At 45.9% G+C, this 21,257-nt stretch overlaps 1 protein-coding gene across 4 annotated transcripts in view; it reads left to right on the top strand.

Moving 5' to 3' along the window:
- LOC118668365 (myosin VIIA and Rab interacting protein) overlaps nucleotides 1-19,778 on the top strand; it is a 168,588-nt gene extending 148,810 nt beyond the window's left edge. For all 4 annotated transcript variants that reach the window (XM_036333238.1, XM_036333237.1, XM_036333239.1 and 1 more), the window contains 6 exons: nucleotides 4,420-4,614; nucleotides 10,185-10,346; nucleotides 13,304-13,408; nucleotides 13,502-13,562; nucleotides 15,140-15,246; nucleotides 19,367-19,778. In XM_036333238.1, the coding sequence (XP_036189131.1) occupies nucleotides 4,420-4,614; nucleotides 10,185-10,346; nucleotides 13,304-13,408; nucleotides 13,502-13,562; nucleotides 15,140-15,246; nucleotides 19,367-19,399 (663 nt within the window). In that variant the 3' untranslated portion in view covers nucleotides 19,400-19,778. The remainder of the gene's footprint in view (nucleotides 1-4,419; nucleotides 4,615-10,184; nucleotides 10,347-13,303; nucleotides 13,409-13,501; nucleotides 13,563-15,139; nucleotides 15,247-19,366) is intronic.
- The last annotated feature ends 1,479 nt before the right edge of the window (nucleotides 19,779-21,257 follow it).

The following is a 21,257-nucleotide window of genomic DNA, read 5'->3' on the forward strand; positions in this document are numbered from 1 at the left end:
AATTTTTAGTTTAGCCATTAATTTGTCATTAACTAAATTTGCAGATGAATCTCAAACCTGATGGGGGGAGGTGGAGGGGTAAAATGGAAATTAATACCCATAATAGAAGCAAAGAATGTGAAAGGAAGACTTAGCAAGAAAACTACAGATCTCCAAGAAATCTAGCAGTTTGCTAGTAGGAAAGATAGTGTAAAGATGAATCCTTCCAGAGTTAAGGTAGAAGTTTGATGTAATTCAAATAAAAATCCAAACCGGGTACTTATTAACTTTCATAAATAATTTTTAAATATATATTTTATTCATTTTTTACAGAGAGGAAGGGAGGAGAGGGATAGAGAGTTAGAAACATCGATTCAGCTGTTTCCTGCACACTCCCTACTGGGGATGTACCCGCAGCCAAGGTACATGCCCTTGACCGGAATCGAACCTGGGACCCTTCAGTCTGCAGGCCGATGCTCTATCCACTGAGCCAAACCGGTCAGGGTCATAAAGGATTTTTAAAATCATCTGATAAAATAAAATCAAGAATAATTTCAAAATGTTTAGAAAAAAATAAGAGGAATGAAGAGGGCCTATCTGTTAAGATATTACATTATGTCTTATAGGCACAGTAATTAAATTTGTGAATATTGATACAAAATGCAATGAAATAGTCCAGAGTATATCCTAGACCAGTGATCAGCAAACTCATTAGTCAACAGAGCCAAATATCAACAGTACAACGATTGAAATTTCTTTTGAGAGCCAAATTTTTTAAACTTAAACTATATAGGTAGGTACATTGTTATTAACTTAATTAGGGTACTCCTAAGGCTTAGGAAGAGCCACACTCAAGGGGCCAAAGAGCCGCATGCGGCTCGCGAGCCGCAGTTTGCCAACCACGGTCCTAGACTATATTAAAATTAAACTATTCATTTTATGATTTGCACCCACCTCTCCCCTCTGATTGTGAAAAGATCACTTCTTAGTAGATGGTGTTGGGACAAAGGCTCACTTCTTCCTTTGGGGAGGAGAGAATGGAATTTGAATCCCCGTTCATTCACTATTTAGTCAACAAATAATTTTGTTGAAGGAAGAGCTGCACTATAGCAAGAATAAGGGAGGAACGTTCCCTGCTCTCATAGAGTTTACCTCCTGTTGGAGGAAACAGCAGAGGAATATGGACATACATCCGGGGAAGAAGTCAGATGATGACAAGGGCTAAGAAGAAGACGAAGCAGAGGCCATGATGGCAGTGAGTTGGAAGGAGGCTGAGTCCTGGATGGTGTGACCAAGTGTCTCTGAGACCGAGACCTGGAGAACAAGGAGGAAAAAGTCAAGCGAAGACCTAAAGGACAGGCTTGTCAGGCAGAGGAACACATGCAAGGCCTTGAGGCGAAAATGACCTTGACAGCTTCAAGGAACAGGTTAAAGACCAGGGTGGCTGGAGCGAGGGGGCCAAGAGGAGAGTGATGGGGACGTGAGAGAGGGCAGGGGCCAGAGCAGGCAGGGCCACGCAAAGAATTTCACTCTCTTCTGGTGAGAGGGGAAGCACCTGGAAAGGTTTCAGCGGAGGAGTGACAAGGGGGACCTTACACGTATCAAGTCACCCTGGCTGCCATGTGCCACCTCCTTTCCCGGTGGTCATAGAAGGTGGTTTCATGTCTTGTTGGGCTTCTTCAGAGCTGAGTGCGTGCCCCGGGGGCACCCTGGTTACCACCAGCAGTGGGAAAGCGTTTCCCGTCGGTGTCAGGAACCATTTTTTTTCTGAGGAATAGCCAACATACAAAAGCAAAATACATTGATGCCCACAATCACCTCCTCAGCCAGGACAGGAAGCCCACCTGCTCTACACCTGCCAGGCAAGGTCTGGTCGAAGGCCATGGCCCCAGAGTGTCCTCCTCTCTGGCCCACACCAGGTCCTGCAGTGGCCTTGCTCAGGTGGCCCACATCCACAACAGGGAGTCCACCCCGGAAGGGCAGGGCCATGCACAGACCAGTGGGTTTCCTTCTAGAGCTAGACTGCAGATGGCACGTTTTAGAAAACGCATTTCTAGGATTACCGTTTTAAAATGGGTTTATTTCTTTCATAAGTGGCTTGACCATCAAAATGAGGATGAGTTAAGAAGCCGCCCGAGGGGCCTGCTGTCTGACCTCCCTTACGCTTTGCGTCGGTTTATTACACCTGCTAACTTAGTAGGTCCGTGCTCCACTTTCATCCCCTCTCCGTCAAGTCCCTCTTCGGGACAGGAGTCTGGTGCTGGAGAGCGTATTTTGACGGGCTGTAGAGGCGTCCCCGGAGCGCCATCTGTTTCATGAGAATTGCAACATATTTGCGTTGAATTTTTCTAGCAGATTTCTGTCAGCTATTTAGGAGGACATACGGGGTTTCTTCTCTCACCCTTGAAAAAGGGGAAAAAAATACCTGAGATCGGGGCATTTGGACACATGTCCTTGCCTGCTCTGGATGCCTGGTAGCAGCCTTTCCTAGAGCCGGGACAGCACCTGTGGGCTGGGGCAGAAAGTGATGGTGTCACACTCGGAGACCTCATCCTTCTTCACTCTGCTTGTCCTTGGCGGCCCAGGCCCGGGTGGGCTCCGAAGGGCTCGGCGCAGGAGCCTGTCATGGGCAGACCTCGGGCTCCGTGGTGTGGTTGGTCATTGCCAGACCATCGAGCTCCTTCTGAGCCATGTCCCGTGGTGGAGGCTGCAGAGCCACCCGAGGGCCCTTCTCTTGCTGACCTGCTGTTCTCTGGTCTGATTACTCAGTTCAGTTCTATTCCATCATCACTTTCTACAGTCCATCGGGCCCCGGGAATTAGGCAGTGGAGGGGGGGATATGGCAGGTGGGGCGGAGTGTGGACTTCAGAGACCAGCGTCTCTGGGCTCAAACCCCAGCACGGTATCTTCCTCACTGAGCCAGGGTCTCTTCACCTCTGAAGAGGGGATGAAAGCATCCACCACGTGAGGCTGTTGTGAGGGTTAAATGAAATGATGACGAGCCTGTCACACTGGGCACAGGAGGGAGCCGCATTAACTCCAAGCTGGCTTCCTTCTCTCCTCTCCCCTTCCCCTCCAAGGTCTCAGGAGCAGCCTTCTGCAGGATAAATGGGGTAGTTACCTTAGGAAGTACCAAAGGCATTAAAATTCCAGGTTTTCTTGCAACATTTTACTGGTCAAAAAGCAAAACAACAAAATGCCTATGGGCAATATTCGCCTTTCAATTTATAAGCCCTGTGATGGGGTTAAAAATTGATTATAGATGGAAGTCATTACTGCCAAACAGCATTGAAATCCAGCTTATTGCTCGATGCCATATGTTCAGATGAACTCAAAGATGCAGACAATTCTTTGGGTTGAAGTACTTCTGCTCCATTCATGACCTTGGTCCAGATCTGGAGCCATGAATGAGTGTAAAAGCTAGAAGCAACTGTGTTTGTTAGGAATATGTTCAGCAATAAGTAACAGAAAATTTGGCCAAGAGTGACTTCAACAGATAGGAAATTATTTTTTTCCTGTAACAAGATGTTCAGGAGCAGGTAGTGAAGGATAATGCTACCTGGGCTTCAGTCTTTCTGATCCACCTTACTCAGCATTTTGGTATTTATCCTCACCTTTCTCATAACTGCACATCTGTGATCAAGGTAGAAAGAAGTAGGGAAGGGGCTCATCAGCTGCTCTATTCACCTGTGAGAAAAAAGCTTTTCTAGAAACCTCCTCTGTAGGATTTCCCTTCAGACTCATTGGTCAAAACCATGTCACATGACTGCCCCTAGCTGCAAGGGAGCCTGGGAAATGGAGTATTTTTCTGTTCAGCCTCTGTGCTGGAGGAGAGCCAGGAAGAATGGGCCAGAGAATGGGCCAGGTGTGTGCGATTTAACACACAGTGGCTAGCAAGACCCTGCAGAGGAACTCTTTTCCAATACGCTCATTGTTCAGGTGAGCACACTGAGTTTCAGAAATGGGATATAACTTGGCCAAGGTCCTGTAACAAGATGAAGTTAGAGCCAGACGTAGAGCCTGGGTCTCCTAACTCCCTGTCCAGAAAGCTGCCCACTGGACCACGCCATGGTTGTATTTGACAGAGTCTGTGACTGAAGCTCTGTGGAGGAAGTAGGATGTCATCCAGAAAGTGAGGTGATGGATATGAAACTCTCAGCAGTGGGCAGAAGACATGGTAGCTTCCTCTTGAGCTTTCCTTCCTCCCTCCCGAAGATTCTGAGATAATTCAGCGTGAGTCCCAGGCCAAGTCAAATCAGGCCTCTGAGTCCCCCGCTGCTGTGTAGATTGTTTAGCTTCTCGTCCCTTTGGCACATTAACGTTTGTGTCTGTTATAATGGAAGCAATCTCATGACGAGCGCCATGATAATGTAGAATTGCCACGTCATTGTTAATGTGCTGTTCTTGTCTTCTGTCTCCTTCTGTTATTGGGCCAAACAGAAGTATTCTGCTGTCTCTCTCTGCAACATCTCCACAGAAGTCCTGAAAGTCATCAATGCCACGGAGGAGTTGATAGCAGAGTCGACAGGGCCCTGGGAGTTCCCACCTGGCCCTCCTGACAGAGAGAAGGGGACATTTCCTCTTGGGACAGACCAAGTGAGACTGGATGAGCAGCTGACCTCCCTGGAAGAAAACGTAAGATGGTGTGGATGTGCCTTGTCCGGGGCAAGCATGTGTGAAGCAGCAGCTGATGGAGTTATAACTCGTCACAAAGAGTGCAAGGGCACACACATACACACCCCCACCACCAGAGCAAATACATTCTCAGGAAGGGTCTTGGGCTGGGGTCCTGCCTACAAGTGATTTGTTAGGGAAGTGCTCCCAGTATAGGCTAGTAAGGGAGAGGGAAGAAGCCAGGTGAAGGTATGATCTTAGACAAAGAGTAGCTTCAATCTGCTCCTGCAGGGAACTCGGGGATTTAAGTTGCCTCTCAGAGTTGTCTGATCTAAGACAAAGGAACAGGCCCTTCCTACAGCCAGCAGGCTCTCCATTCTCTTTGTGTGCAGCAAGGTGTCTACAGTAGCCCAAGGACAGTCTTGTGTGTAGATTTGAGCTATTGGGAACAAAAGCACACTGAACCTTGGGGGTAGGGAGTGGGCATGGATGGGGCTATGCAGAGACTATAAAAGGGATGTGTGGGGATCCAGGTAGAGCGTGGCCAGCGCCATTGTAGGAGATGAGAGTAGCTGCCCACAGAACTCAGGTTACGAGGACAACTGGTCTGCCCTGTTTCTCAGATAAGTCTGCTGGGAATAGAGTTTTCTATCCTTCCAACTTGTGAGGACAGAAAGAATGTCATAGATTCTTACGTGTAAATATCCACAATCATTGCTGAGCATTTCCATAAAGGTCCAATGAGAATTTTCCAGCAACGCAGACCAGGGGCGACACAGAGTCCCCATCACCAGCTGGCCTAGTCCTGCCCACGAAACGGGTATCAAACAAAGTCGGCTGATTCCATCTTTGCAGACCCAGCTGACTGAACCCTGGTGTGGGGGTGCGCTAATGAATGCTGTTCACAGAAATCAGGAACTGTTCTTAGAGGGAATTTTTGCTAAAAGTTGAAACAACAAATCAAAATACCTCAAAGTTTTACCCCCCCAAAAGCCAATCTTTGTTTCACTTTAAAAATTGAAGATTTCTCCCTTTGGATTCCGCTGAAACCTAAGCGTGTGTCAAAGTGCTCGCCTCACTCTGCCGGACTTTTTGTCACCCATTTGTCTTCCCTTCGATCAGTCGGCATCATTGACACTTGGGGTTAGTAATTCTTTGTCATAAGGGGCTGTCCTACACATTGTAGGATATTTAGTAGCATCTCTAGTCCCTCCCCGTTAGATGCCAGGAGCAGCACCCTCCTAGTTTTTGGTTTTTTTATTGATTTTTAGAGAGAGAGGGAAATAGGGAGGGATAGAGAAATGGAAACATCGATGAGAGGAATATCATCTATCAGCTGCCTCCTGCCGGGCCCCTCCTAGTTTTTTGTGTGTTTTTTTTAAATATATTTTTATTGATTTCAGAGAGGAAGGGAGAGGGAGAGAGAGAGACACATCAATGCTGAGAGAGAATTTCTGATCAGCTGCCTCCTGCATGTCCCCTACTGGGGATGGAGCCTGCAACATGGGCATGTGCCCTTGACCAGAATTGAACCTGGGACCCTTCAGTCTGCAGGCTGACACTCTACCCACTGAGCCAAACCAGTTAGGAGCCTCCTAGTTTTGACAATCAAAAATGTCTCCAGCCCAACTGCTACTGCTCAGTGGTTGAGCATTGACCTATGAACCAGGAGGTCACTGTTTGGTTCCTGGTCAGGGCACATGCCCAGGTTGTGAGCTCGATCCCTAATAGGGGACATGCAGAAGGCAGCTGATCAATGATTCTCTCTCATCATTGATGTTTCTCTCTCTCCCTCTCCCTTCCTCTCTGAAATAAAAAAAAAAATGTTTTTTAAAAAATTGTCTCCAGACATTGTCGAATGTTGGAAGGGGCCCTGTGGGGAGGCGGGGAGCACAATCACCGCAGGTTGGGAACCAGACTTGTACATTCCTGTTCACGGGGCCCGCTGGCTCCATCTGTGGCTCTAGCCCTCGGCCACGGCCTGGCGCACACTGGAGGGGCCCAGAGAATGCTCATCTGAAGCAGGGTTTCATCCGATGAATGGAGTCCTTTGTGAAGAAATGATTACGCCTCACGTGCAGGGCCTCCCTTCCTTCACTGTGTCTGTCATTCAGTTCTTTCAGTGCTGGCTGGCCCAAAACGGCCCTGACCCCGGACACGCTGCACTGAAAAGGTTAAAGCCATGGTTCTCAACCTTCTGGCCCTTTAAATACAGTTCCTCATGCTGTGACCCAGCCATAAAATTATTTTCGTTGCTACTTCCTAACTGTAATGCTGCTACTGTGATGAATCGTCATGTAAATATCTGATATGCAGGATGGTCTTAGGCGACCCCTGTGAAAGGGCCGTTCACAGCCAAAGGGGTCGCGACCCACAGGTTGAGAACCACTGGGTTAAAGTGAAGATAATGTTTCACTGGGAAAGGGTTGCCTTTTTTTTTTTTTTTTTTTTTTTTTTTTTGTATAAAAAACACAACTTGTGAAGTAATCGGGATTTAAATGGTAATGGTCAGTCCCCGCGGCACACTTAATGCAAAGAGCTCAGCTGCCTCTCTCTTCCCACAAGGAGCATGTTGAAGAATGTCCTTGTCAGACTTTTCCTAAGATCTTTTCATGGTGCCTTATGTTTCTCTCCCTGGTTTGTTAACACTTTCGGTGTGAAACGCACCCTCTTAGCCCCTGATCCAGGATGTCACCGATCCCCGCAGGGACAGGACGGATGCTCACAGGCCAGGGTTTGTAAAGTACCGCTCCCCTGCCCAGCCCCTGGAGGCTGCCTCTCCTGTCCCCAAAGAGTTAACTGCCTTCCTCCCCCCCCCCCCCCCCCCCCGCCCCCCCCGCCGCTCCAGCTGCCAGCTTCACCTCAGAAGCAACTCTGTCTACGTTCCTTTGGATTTGAGGGGGTTTGAGTCCAAGAAGGGATGGCTTTTCTTTATCTCTTTAGTTCACTGATCACAGCGCCAGAACAGGCTGCTTGGCTCTGCGGGTTCCAGATGGAATTCATCGAGCGAGCGGCGGCGGGAGAGGGCAGGGCTGCTTCTCAGGCTGGCCTCTGGGTGCAGCCGATTGCATTAAGCCCAGCTTTTGTCTGGCTCTTCTGAAGAGCGCCTTCCCCTTTGTGCCGAGGAAGCCGGGGACAGTCAGAAATAGAAGCGGCGACACCTACTCTCGCCTTCTGAACGTCCGCTACCACAGACCAGGACTCCTAGATGAAAGAGATCGTTGGCTTAAGAATGTTTCATCTTTAAAAATACCTCCGAAGGCTTCAGAGCTGCCTAAGATAAAAATGCCACATTCTGACGCCGAATCTCCAGTTTTCATAAACTGCCTTGTTCATCCATTTAATTAGAGGGAGGCAGGGGGATTACAGAACCCCCTTCGTCTCTCGGCTTTGACACGTCTCACCTGCTGTTGGAGCCAGCCCTGTGAAATCGGCTCTTTCTTCCCAAAAGGCAGGAGGAACCTGGGCCAACCCCAGCCTCCCCTGCACACACAGTGGGGCTTCGGTTTCTTGGGTTGAATGCCTGGGTCTCTCGGTGCTCTTGCTGAGAGCTGTGAAGTATAGGGCTCCGTTGTGCCGCTTGGGGTCTGGCTGGAAGAGGAGAGTTTCCGGAAAGGATGAGTAATGGGCGTGTGCTCAGGGTTGAGGGGTGCTGAACCATCCAGAGAGTAGCCATAGGAAGAAGCCGACACCAGCCCTAAGCAGTGTAGCCCAGGGAGAACTGGATTCTGGAAGAGCGCCCCCTAGTAGAAGCTGTCAGCCTGGGGCCCAGGCAAGGAAGGCTCTAACTTCTGTGTTCTGCCTTTGATATTTTGCTGGTGTCTCCCCTTGGCCAAACCCATCCCAGTCAGCAAGGGAGCCTTGGTGATGAAGTTCATGTAGACCAGCCCGATATAAAGCAAAGCAGGGCAGAGAAGGATGGAAAATGTATCCAGGGGTCAATAGGGAACCACTGAGCATGACCATTCTTGGGCCTGTGGGGTAAACACTAGGGACCAACAAGGGCCACCCTGTGAGTGGGAGGGACCAGTCGGCTCCCTCACCCTACATCCCCATCTGAGCACCGTTCTTATTCTTATCTTTGCTAAATGACAGAGACAGCCTGAGGTACCCCTAATTCCCAGCCACAGAGGCCATGGAGGGACCATCCAGACTTCCCTTTTAGCTCTGTCCTGTAACTCTCAGCAACACCAAATATGTTAGCCATGTATTCTGCAACCAGTGGCAGCTGCCCCACCAGGACCCAGCTCTGCCCCAGAATCCAGGACCAGACGAAGATGTTGGTCCCCCTCCTCCTCAAGGCTCTCGCAAACCCCACAGCCCAGGAGAGCATGATGCACTTGAACTGTGCTTCTCAGATGGTTCTCTGACCTCCGAGAGCAAGGAAAGAAAGACTGTCCCTTAGTGCCTTACATCCCCTAAAGTGGGTTTCCTGGAAGCCAAACCCAGTAAGATGCTCTAAGATCAAATAAGTGAGAAACCTGTATGTTAGTACATGAAAGACCGAGACGTCCTACAGTAAAGAAATCTGCTTAATTCTCTTTATGACCACAAAGTCCTTTCTTAATGAAACATCTGTTCTCCTCCCTTGAACCACTTTGAGAAAGACTTGCTGAACCAGGACCAGTCAGTGGGGTCATTGTCATCAGTGATTAGGGTATGGAGAAGACAGACTACTCAGACATCGTAACCATAGTTTTCACCAAAAATGGGCCTGTATTAAGCAAGCAATTCCGGGTTACTGTTTTTCAGTGGGTTATTTTTTAAGGTTAGAATAACGTTTTCATTATATAACGTGCTAAGTGTTGTTATTTCAGCCCTGCATTTCAGAACCAATGTCATGTCATCCTCGAACCCAGTGGTTCTCAACCTTCCTAATGCCACGACCCTTTAATACAGTTCCTCATGTTGTGGTGACCCCCAATTTCATTGTGACAAATTGAACATAATGAAAGCATAGTGATTAATCACAAAAAAATTATGTAATTATATATGTGTTTTCCGATGGTCTTAGGCGACCCCTGTGAAAGGGTCCTTCGACCCCCAAAGGGGTCGCGACCCACAGGTTGAGAACCGCTGCACCACATTAATTCTAGTACCTGTATGTCAAAATTTGACATGTAAAAGTCATAACATTCCAAACAGGATTACCAGAGTCTCACAGGGCAGGGTGGATTAAGGCATGGGGCCTGGCATCAGCCCGCCAGAGCTCAAAACCAGGTTCCACCACTTCACAGCTAGGAGACCTGGAGAAGTCCCTGAACTTCTAAGACACAATGTTCTCACCTCTAATACGGTGATGGTACTGGTACCTCCCTCAAGGGTTTATGCCGTGAGCATTAAATAAGTCGCACAAAGCCCTTGGTTCAGACTTGGCTCAATAACTATGTGTCGTTGGCATCATCACCATCACTGTCCTGCCGGCGCCGCCACCTTAGCTGTGATCGCCTGTCTAGCCGGTGTCTGTGCCAACTCACAGAGTCTCTCCTGGTGCCAGGAAAGCAGGGACACAGAGCAAAAGATGAACCTTCTGGCCTTTCGCTTTGTCTTGGGTCCGCAGAGCTGAGCTCACGGCTGTGCCTCCCCCGCAGGTGTACCTGGCGGCAGGCACCGTGTACGGACTGGAAGGCCAGCTGAGTGAGCTGGAGGATGCCGCCCGCTGCATCCACAGTGGCACTGATGAGACCGAACTGGCAGATCTGGAGGACCAGGTGGCCACGGCTGCAGCCCAGGTCCACCATGCTGAGCTCCAGGTAAGGACGCTCCTCTCTGCCCAGATGGGCGATCGCCGAGCAAAACGAGAGAGCACCCTATCTTCCACAAGAATCATTTCGAAGTCCTTTTATCTCTCAGTTCCTGCATTTCCAGCTCAGTTGCATGGATATGATCCTTCAGGGTGGATTCCTTTTAAAGTGCAGCCTTCCTTTGCCCAAATTCTAGCCTTGATAATATATCAGACTTCTCTTTAAAACCTATGCCACTTAGGGTTAAGGTTTAGCAGGAAGAAATATTATTTATGGATGTTTGGGAAGATTTTGTTGTAATAATTAGTTATTCCTGCTTCCAAATTTTCCTAGGCTTAAATTATTGGGGCCAAATTTTATGGCAGGAAATCCTGGAATCCAAAATATCCTATGTTTGAATGTGCCTATTAATTTGTTATTCATGTCTGAATTTTACAATGTTGTTATTAATAGCTAATGTCCAGTTTGCCTTACTCTGTGCCAAGGGTTGTACTAAGGATGCCATCCACTGCATTATACAGGGTCACCATGTGGGCGTTCCTGGGGAAAGTCTCTCTTAACTCTTAGTGTCAGGAAAAGTGATTCTCCTGAGTGCTTGGTCTTCATCTTGTGGACATAGACGCCTACACTGATCTCTTTGCTTTGGCTCCCAGGAAACTCAGAGCAGGAAACTCCTCTTCTACCAAGTTTAAGGGTTATTGGGCATGCAGTCTTGGGAGTAAAGTGGAATATAACTAGATGGATGGATGAATGGATGCATGGATGGATGATTGGATGGATGGATGGATGGATGGATGGATGGATGGATGGATAGATAGATAGATAGATAGATAGATAGATAGACAGACAGACAGACAGACGGACAAGACATAGGCAAAAATCAACCCTCAGTAGTCTCCTCTCTCTTTGTCCTTTGCCCTATGGACTAAAACTTGAAAAATTAACCCCTTCTTATCCAGAACCTGGTAGTGAGCAAACAGGAGGTCAGCAGTTTGCTCTCCCATTGAGCTGTCTCCCAGGGCCCTCTGAGCAAGGCCCTCTGTCAAAACTGCTTCCAGACAAGATGGTGGGCACCTAATCCACACCAGTTGCAAATGACTGATAAAGTTTAGCCTGAAACCTTTCTCAGAGGCTTGTGCAACTTACTGGGCTATAAACCAAAGCAGTGCAGCTCTCATGAAACTTCAGGAGTCAGACAGGAAGGCTTGTGGGAGCCCGAGAGGGGCAGGGGCTGCTCAGCGGCCCCTCTGGTGGTGGCTGCAGGACAGCTATACTTGCATTCTTTCACCAGCTGCCACAGGCTTGGCCTTCACCTACCTCCTCTTCTCTTTCTGACCAAGGCAGGCCCTCCTTGGGGCTAGAGCAGCCGTGGGCAAACAACGGCCCGCGGGCCGGATTCAGCCTGTTTGAAATGAATAAAACTAAAAAAAAAAGACCGTACCCTTTTATGTAATGATGTTTACTTTGAATTTATATTAGTTCACACAAACACTCCATCCATGCTTTTGTCTGGCCCTCCGGTCCAGTTTAAGAACCCATTGTGGCCCTCGAGTCAAAAAGTTTGCCCACCCCCCTGGGCTAGAGGAAGCATCTCCCGAATTTGCTGACTTTTCCTTCCTCTCTGCATTTCTTATAGCACCTGTCCCAGGAGGCTTTGTCCAAAGAAGCCCTCAGGAAATGACAGTAGAATTAGAGTTTGTCTTGAGTGGCACAAACAAGTTGAGGGATGGGGAAGGCAATGGGGACCTCGAGGTGGAGCACACACATGGCTGCTGGGCCTACGTTCAGGTTACTTATTTCATGCCCCAGCACCACTCAGTCTGCGCCATGTCAGCAGGTCAACCGTGATCCCCACCTCCTCCCTCAACTCTGCCAGTCTTCTCCCGCCCCTTCCACTGCCTCCCATGCCAGCCTTGGCAAGGCCTCTGAGAATGTGGCAAGAGCAGGAACACTGGCATCAATTCCAGTGTCTGCCCCAGACCAGCTGTGAGATGGTGGGTATATTACTTATCCCAGGGTCCTCTGAGCCATGGTTTCCTCATCTATACAACCAAGGAACGGTTTCCCATGTCACTGGATTACGAATGAGTTCATGAATGAAACACACTTAGCATAATGATGTGACAGCACATAATAATGCCATTTTCTAAGAGTAGGGACTGTGTCTTCTTCATCCTGGGGACAGGGATGGACCAGGTTCTTTCTGGCACTGAGTGGGCTCTTGCTCTCTATTTGCCTTAAGACACTGTTGGAAGGAAATCGAAGCTCCTTCCTACCTTCCGATGTTATGGTCAAGGAAACTGATGCCCAGAGAGAGGACGGAGTTTCTCAGTAGGAAAGATGGACTTGAGCCAGGAGTCCCTCCTAAAGCTCAGACTGTGGTTTTGGATTCATGATGCCATGGAAAAATGAAGCGGGACTTCCAAAGCGCACACCAAGTGTTACCTCTCACGGAAGCCTCCCCTGACCACCCCACCCCAGATGGCCTGGGCCAGGCGTCCCCAAGTGCCATGGGCTTCCATTTATCCCTAGTGGTACTCTGACGTGGCTGACATGCTCTTGAGCCACCAACTAGAACTTTAAACTTACAAAGAATAGCCTGTGTTTTATTTTCTCATTATAGCAGTAGATGTAGAAGTTGAATGAATAAATGAGCATATATCAAAGCAGATTTGTTCTTTTTTTTAATGTTTTTATTTATTAGAGAGAGAAAGGGGTGAGATGGAGAGAAACAACAATTGGCTGCCTCCTGCACACCCCCTGGAGATCAAACCTGCAACCTGGACATGTGCCCTGACTGGGAATTGAACTGGCGACCTCTCGGTGCATGGGCTGATGCTCAGTCAACTGAGCCACACCAGCCAGAGCAAAGCAGATTTATTCTTTATCGATTTATAACACTTTTAACAAAGAGTCTCCCCACCTGTGCTTTCTTCCTACTGATTCTGTCTTTCTGCCACATGAAGATTTCTGATATCGAGAGCCGGATCTCAGCCCTGACCATTGCCGGACTCAACATAGCGCCGTGTGTGCACCTCACCAGGAAGCGGGAGCAGAAGCAAAGGAACCAGGTGCGTTTGTCCCGCACTCGTTCTGTGGAAAATGTGGAAGGTAACGTTTTCGGGTTTTGAGAGGGTGTGTTGACTGCTATGTTCTGTTTGTAGGTGCAAACAATAGACACATCAAGACAGCAGAGGAGGAAACTGCCTGCCCCACCAGTGAGAGGTGAGCTAAATGAAAACCACAAAGCAACCAAAGGATTAAGCGTGACTCTCTCACTTTGAGTGACTCAGAAATCTGGGTTTGAGGAGCGGATCCAATGGCAGGTTCTCACCTGGAGTTGCTCTTGTGGAGGGTCTTTCTCAACTTGGGTCCCCCAGGAAGCAGACCCTGGGACAAGGATATGAGTGCAAGTAGTTTATCTGGGAGGTAACTGCAGTAAGCACTAGTAGGCGAAGAGAGAAATGACTCAGAGGAGAAAGCCCACACAAGGTACTAAATACTGCTGGGAACTTCTGGGAGATGGTGCCGACTGCACCTCAGAGTTTCTTGCCCAAAGGTATGAAGACGAGGTATTTCAACTCCCACCTATCACTGGCTGAAGGGCATTAGCTTCCTGGTACTTCTGACCTGCCTCATGCATGGGCAACAGAGAGTGGCAGCGCTTGCATAGGCTGTGTCAGAAGGCACTGGAATATGACTGTCAGGGAGACGTGGGCAGGGCACCCAAAGCATCTAACCTGGAAGGGAATCTAGCGATGCCAGGTATGTCACCCTTATCCTGGACATTTTCAACAAGTTCTATGGATTCAGGAGCCACATGACGACGATGATGATGCCAAAGCAGAAATCCTAGATCTACAAAGTAGAACAGTAGGAAGTCAGCAGATACATGTTGAAGTCTTGGTTCCACCATTCGTTGTTAGACGGTTATTGAATGCCTACTTTATGGTCCACCAAAACTTCTACAATTAAAATTTATTATAGATCCATGACACCTTGTTTGAAAGCCTTAGGTCAATATGTGTTTCAGAATTTCTTGGACATTAGGGGAGAGGGGTTTGGAAGGCAGGATGGAGAAGGTAAAGGGATTAAGCAATTCACATTAGTAGGTACAGAGTGGTCACAGAGATGTAGACCACAGCCTGGGAATGTAGTCAATAATATCGTGATAATGATGTGTGGGGCCAGGTGGGTACTTGCAGCATCGGGGGACCTCTGTAAAGTACATGAATTCCTAACTACCATGCCTTACATCTGAAACTAATACAGAATGATATTGAGTGTAAACTGTAATTGGGGAAAAAAAGGTAATATGATATATATGCTGTATAATTTATAACAGCCTTCCCATCCCCACACCCCCAGCCATGGTGTCGGGAAGCATCTGATAAACACATCAATAACCTGGCAAGAAGGCGTGAGAATGTTCACACTCAATGGGGTGGACAAGGACTTTAAAGGGCCACATGGCCATTCAAGTTACATTTTGCCATCAGACAATTTTGGCTCCAAAGTTATAAATACATGCACTTTTTAGAGCATTTTGTATTTCCAAATGGCAAATAAGAATTTATGAACTATATTAGATGATCCCTAAGCTACCTTTTCCCAGAAAGCTACTAATGACACCCTATTTGGTTCACTGTGAAAAATGAACACAAAATAAAGCCACAGTCAGACCCGCGGACCAGAATGAGATTCCAGGTCCAGAACACAAGCCTGGGCAATCTGGACACCTGGTCTTTCTTCCTTAACAGTCGGTCCAGCGCTGGGTGACATTCCCATTTGTTTCCTTTCAGCTGAAAAAATGGCGGTATCTTCAGTGACCAACACAAAAACATTCAACCGCAACTTCATTCTCCAAGGCTCCTCGCCAAACAGGAGAAGCACCGCCAAGGACTTGATGGTAAATGTCGTCTCTGTCCTAACGCCCACCTCTTTCACTGGAGGTGGTACCTCCATTCTGTAGCCCTTCTGTCTGTGGCTTCCCTGGTTGAGCCCCAAGACCCGTCCTTTCTGCATGGTCTCGTGGCCTGTCGGTGGGGGTGATGGGGAGCTAAGAAAGGCGACGAACACCCTGCCGGGCATTGCCATCCTCTTTGATAGATGGACACAGCCCCTCAACTGCATAACCACCTCCTTGTAGGAACCAGTTTTGATATAAGAGAAATGAAAATGTGGACACATGAGTGTAAGGTTGGGTTGAGGTGCAGTGCAGGAGTTTTCATGCTGTTTTTGAACCATACTCACGCTTCCTTAAATTTCCCATTAGTCACTAGTGGTCCTGAAAAAAGGCAGCAACTGCCCCTAAATGAGGCAAAGAAAAGGACAGAAGATAATTTGCACAAACCCTGGAGGTCATATAGAGGTCGGGGAATAGTAGATTATTTGCCTAAACACCCACATATGCTTCGGAATTTTGGCAAATGCTCGATGCTACTTATAAGGGATGTGACGACCCAGCTAAACTGCCTCAGTGGTACCATTATGCTACGGGCAGACAGTGTCTGGAGTGACAAGACCAAAGCAAGGACAAGTATAACCTTTGGCCTTTTATGCATCACCAGCCACACCCTTCCCCGTCCTCTTTCTCCTCCTCTCCTGTCTCCCGAGTGCACTGGTAACGGCCCGATGCTGGCCGAGCCGTTTAGAATTACAGCCACTGCACCTGTGAGGCACCACGTGGCCGGTGCAGGCCATTGCCTTTCCTTCGGGGGCCAGCCATTACCCCTGACCTTTCAAAGTTCAATTACCTTGCCCCTGGCCATTTCTTCGAAGAGCTAAAAGATTCATTATTACACTAAAAGGGCAGACCACCAGGGCTGGGGAAGGAACCTGTTATAAATCAGGTGGTTAAAAATAAATTACCTTTCGTGGAGCTAGAACATAGAGCGGTGGTTGCCAGGGGCTGCGGGGACGGGGAATAGGAAGCAATTGCTCAGTAGGTGAGAGGTTTTACTTTACAGCGAGGGGAAGCTTTTGAACCCACACAGAGGTGGTGGCAGCACACAGTGTGAACATACGAAACGCCACTGATTTGTTCATTCCCAGAGGGTTAATTTTATGTGAATTTCACCTTAATAAATTATTTATTTATTTGTTTGTTTAAAATATATTTTATTGATTTTTTTACAGAGAGGAAGGGAGAGAGATAAAGGGTTAGAAACATCAATGAGAGAGAAACACCGATCAGCTGCCTTCCGCACTACTGGGGATGTGCCCGCAACCAAGGTACATGCCCTTGACCCGAATCAAACCTGGGACCCTTGAGTCCGCAGGCTGACGCTCTATCCACTGAGCCAAACCAGTCAAGGCAATAAATTATTTTTTTTTAAATAAATTACCTTTAAATAACAGAGAGGTTAAAAATGAAAACATGGACAATATTTACTAAAGAAATGCAAACAAGAGTGGAAATACTACTTTCAAGCAAAGTAGAATTTAAGACAAGAAGCATTTGCAGAGAAAAAACAAAGAGGGAAGTTGTTTCAATTTTGGTGAAATAAAGTCATTAACTCATGAGCCTTCCTTGCTTTGGCAAACAATAGAGCAAAACAGTTTATTATGCCATGGTTGGTGACTTTAAAATTCCCGTAATTAAGATATTTACTTAACTGTGTACTTTATAGAAGGTTCACTTTCTTTCCAACCATCGATGGGCCATTTATAAAAACTGATTTTATACCAGCTACAAAGAAAATCTCAATAAATTCCAAAAAGCAGACAATATAAAACTACCTTCTGTGACACCAATGACAAAAATAACCTAGAACAGTACACTGTTGAATAGAACTTCCTAAAATAATGGAAAGGCCACATGTGGTAGCCACATGTGGCTATGAGCACTCCAAATATGGCCACTGCCTTGGAAGGACTGATCTTTACATTTTCATTTAATTTTAACCTAAATGTAAACAGCCACAAGTAGCTAGTGGCTACCATATTGGACAGGGCAAATCTAGAAAATTAGAACAAAAGTAAAAGTAAACAAAAACCCTATTCTGATTATACAGCATACACAACTATACATTTACACAAACATGCACATGTGCACACTCTGACACACACATTTCCAAGGAACTATGAACTAAAGAGAAAAGTAAATCCGCAGAGCACTTAGAACATGAAAACATTACATATATGAAACAAATGGGGTCTGTATAAAACTATACTAGTCATATTTATAATATCAAATGTTTTTTGTTATTAAAGAAGCAAAACTAATGAAATAGACATTGAATTCTAGACATCAAAGATAAATGTGATAAATGCAAAAACCAATTAATTAAAACCAGAGAACTATAGAAATTTATGATAATTGAAGAGTTTGTGCTTTAGAAAAATATAAAATAGAATTTCTTTGTAAACCAAATCAAGAAAAAAAATAAATAAAATAAAAACAAAACTATAAAAGAGATGTAAATTTTTAAATTTAAATATATAAGTGTGATATAAATCAATGCTAATAAATTTTAAAGTCATAATTCTAATAAAATCAGAATATTTGTGAAAAATAATTAAAGAAATAAAATTTTTAAATTGATTAAACCTTCAGAAAAAGATTCTCTGGCTAAGTGATTTAGCTGATAAATTTTGAAGGAACAGTTAATTCCCATGCAATATAAAATGTTTCAGAGCAAAAAAAATTAGAAACTAAAAGATATGTTGTGAAGCTACTATAACCTCAAGTACCAAAGCCTAACATGGCTGGTGAGTGTGTACACATGCTCCATGTTCACACACACACACACACACACACACATTCACATAGACATATACACAGAGATATACACAAACCACACATTAATTGTATTTCTTCAGAGAAATGATGCATACTAAGTAAAATATGAACAAATTAGACACAGAAGAACATTAAATAATAAATTACCAGATAAATTTTACAGGAATGCAAGGATACCTTTAATATTGAGATACTGATAAGTCACATAAATAATTCAATAAGAAAAGTCATTTCTCCTATTAATTTATAGTTTAATCCAGTTCTCATAAAAATCTTAGTGAGACTTTTTTAAGGTTTATGTAAGAATAAATCAGAAAAAATAGACAAAAGCATTTTGCAAAGTTAAAGTGATTTTCCTGCCAGATTTTCAAACAAATTAAAAGCTGTAAAGCGCCCTGACCGGTTTGGCTCAGTGGATAGAGCATCGGCCTGCGGACTGAAGGGTCCCAGGTTCGATTCCGGTCAGGGGCATGTGCCTTGGTTGCGGGCACATCGCCAGTGGCGGGTGTGCGGGAGGCAGCTGATCGATGTTTCTCTCTCATCGATGTTTCTAACTCTCTGTCCCTCTCCCTTCCTCTCTGTAAAAATATCAATAAAAATATATTTAAAAAAAAATAAATAAAAGCTGTAAAGCAGCGATTTTCAACCTTTTTCATCTCTGGGCACACATAAACTAATTACTCAAATTCTGCGGCACACCAAAATTACATATTTTTTGCCAATCAGACCAAAAAATAGGTCTAATTTTGATTAAGTCACACTGGATGGCTATTGTTGTGTTGGCTGTTATCATTTTTTTTATTTGACAATCTAAGGGAAGGGCGGTCAGTGCCCCTGACTAAATATCCAGGGATTGCATGTTTTAAAAATCCTTGCTGCATAATGGTAGAAAATTGCTTCTATAAAGGAATTAGTGATGAATGGAATAGATGAGAAAGCTCAGATACAGTGCAGGCACATGGAAAATGTGTTATGTGAATTTTTTAAAGCATTAGGAACTAGGAGGGAAAGTATAGATTTTCTTTTTTTAATGTGCTTGGGAGATTGGCCAAGGGGGTGGTAGTGGGAAGGGCACCAACTTGCCTCAGTAGTCCATATGCCCAAATAAATTTCAGGTGGATTAAAATGCACATGGTAAACATGCATCACTTTTTAAATATTGTGAACAATGTAACCGGTCAATGAGCATGAATACCTATTATGACATAAAAAAGCAGCAGCCGTTTTCCAGGCCTCTCCTCCCTTCTGCCACGTGGCTGACCGTGTGCTCACTGTCTCGCCTCAGGAGCCCACTCTGGAATCCGCTGTGATGTATTAGCGCCACGGAGCTCCACTGCCAGTGACCCACTGCCTCCGGCGTACACGACAGTGCCTTGACCCAACAGCCATTGAATACTATATGGATCTCCACCTGCGGAGAGGGCCTGGGGAGCCACGGTGCACAGGGCTGTCCTGATACCTCACCCAGAGAGCGGTCCCAGACATCGGCATGGCGGTCTTGCCCGCTCTCTGCCTTAGGCTCCCAGGAGAAGCCAGGACAGAAAACCGAGATGCTGGCTTCCAACAGTAGAGTTCCATGTCCAAAAGTGCATCATGTCCCTGTCTGCTTTGCTACTGTATGTTGTCTTTGTGATCTTTTTTATTTTTTTTAATCCTTTGCTTCAACTAAAATGACATAACAATTTGTCCAAAGAAAAATGGTGGGGTGGGGGTGGGGTGGGGGTGGAGGGAAGGGAGATGGGTATTTTCATTTAATTCATCATCAGTTCTTACTAATCTCTCACAAGCATCTTATCTTGCAAATGCTAAGGGAAAAGATGAAAATGCCCCTGTGTGAGCACTAGGGACTGTCACAGTTGGAGAGTGCTCGCCCATCAGGGATGCAGGTCTCCCTTTAGCCACTTCCTTCCTGCTAGGCCCCCAGCCCACCGCACCCGTCATTCTCATTGCTTTGCGATCACCAGCCACAGAATAGAAAGCTCTGCCTCACCCATGCCACGCCCAGGCCCATTTGAAACTATGGCTCATTGAGAATTTAGGTTCTTCCTTGGACTTCCTGAGACTTTCCCCACTCTGGAGTGGAGAGGGGCTTGAGAAAGCCCATCACTGGCTTAACTTTAGGGCACTGTCCAGAACCAGCGTGACGTGGGTTAGCGATGACCGCCGCTAAATGAGGTGTCGCTCAATGCACTGTCGCAGGCTAGAGCCACATGAGAAAATGTTGTCCTCCAAAATTTACTTCCCAATAAATATTCAGCCAAAGTAGTAAAATGACCATAAAGACAAAAATAGTTAAGGAATAGCCAGAAAACTTTCAGGACAAACTGTGAATTTAATGGACACAGAGTTGATACTCACTCTGTTTCAGGTCTCAAATGCATGACTATGTAGACTGTGTTTATAAAAGCAAATGGAACTGGAATTTCACTCAATCGATCATTCTGCTGATATATTCTGAATCTAAGGAAGAAGGCAAAGATGGGAGGCAAGGGAATAGTATGACTGATGTTTATTATCCTTCTCATATTAATCCTTAGAGCAGCCCTATTCAAAAGGTACCGCCATTTTTTTTATATGTGGAGACTGAGGGCCATAGACATTAATTTGCAAAGTCACACCTGGAAGCTTAGTTAGACTGCCTCACGCCGAAGAGCCTCCTCCGTCTCTGTGTTGTTTCCAACGGCTACGCTCTTTTGCTGGTAGGCACATTCCCAGACCTGACTTGCTGCTGAAATGTGTGTTGTGGTGCATTCCTGATGGGGGTCTATCTATCTTCCAATAATTATTCTTGCTGATGCTGTGTATGTCTCCGCCAACAGAAATAATGCCTTGGAAATAAAGTCAATCTTTGGTCTTTTGCTCTGTTGGTATGGTTCAAAGCAAACAAATTCAAATTTGAAAAACACAACAGAAAAGATCTGGTTCCAAATAGAACGTTTTCTTTAGGAGGCATGAAAAGCAGCTATTGTTGTGTTACAGTGTTAAAATATTCAGTTTTCCTTGACGAAAATGTGTACTGTGTGAGCCTTGCAAAAAAAAAAAAAAAGAAGAAGAAGAAAAGAAGAAGCCTGCTCTATGGCATTTGAATTTTTATAAAGGTTTCCTTGTGCCAAAAAAAAGTGCAAAGATTTAATTTACTATTAAAAACCATAAGTATATGTTATAGTTCCAGAAGA

The sequence above is a fragment of the Myotis myotis genome, unplaced genomic scaffold, assembly GCF_014108235.1.
Source record: "Myotis myotis isolate mMyoMyo1 unplaced genomic scaffold, mMyoMyo1.p scaffold_m19_p_13, whole genome shotgun sequence".
In the NCBI taxonomy this organism is placed as follows: domain Eukaryota; kingdom Metazoa; phylum Chordata; class Mammalia; order Chiroptera; family Vespertilionidae; genus Myotis; species Myotis myotis.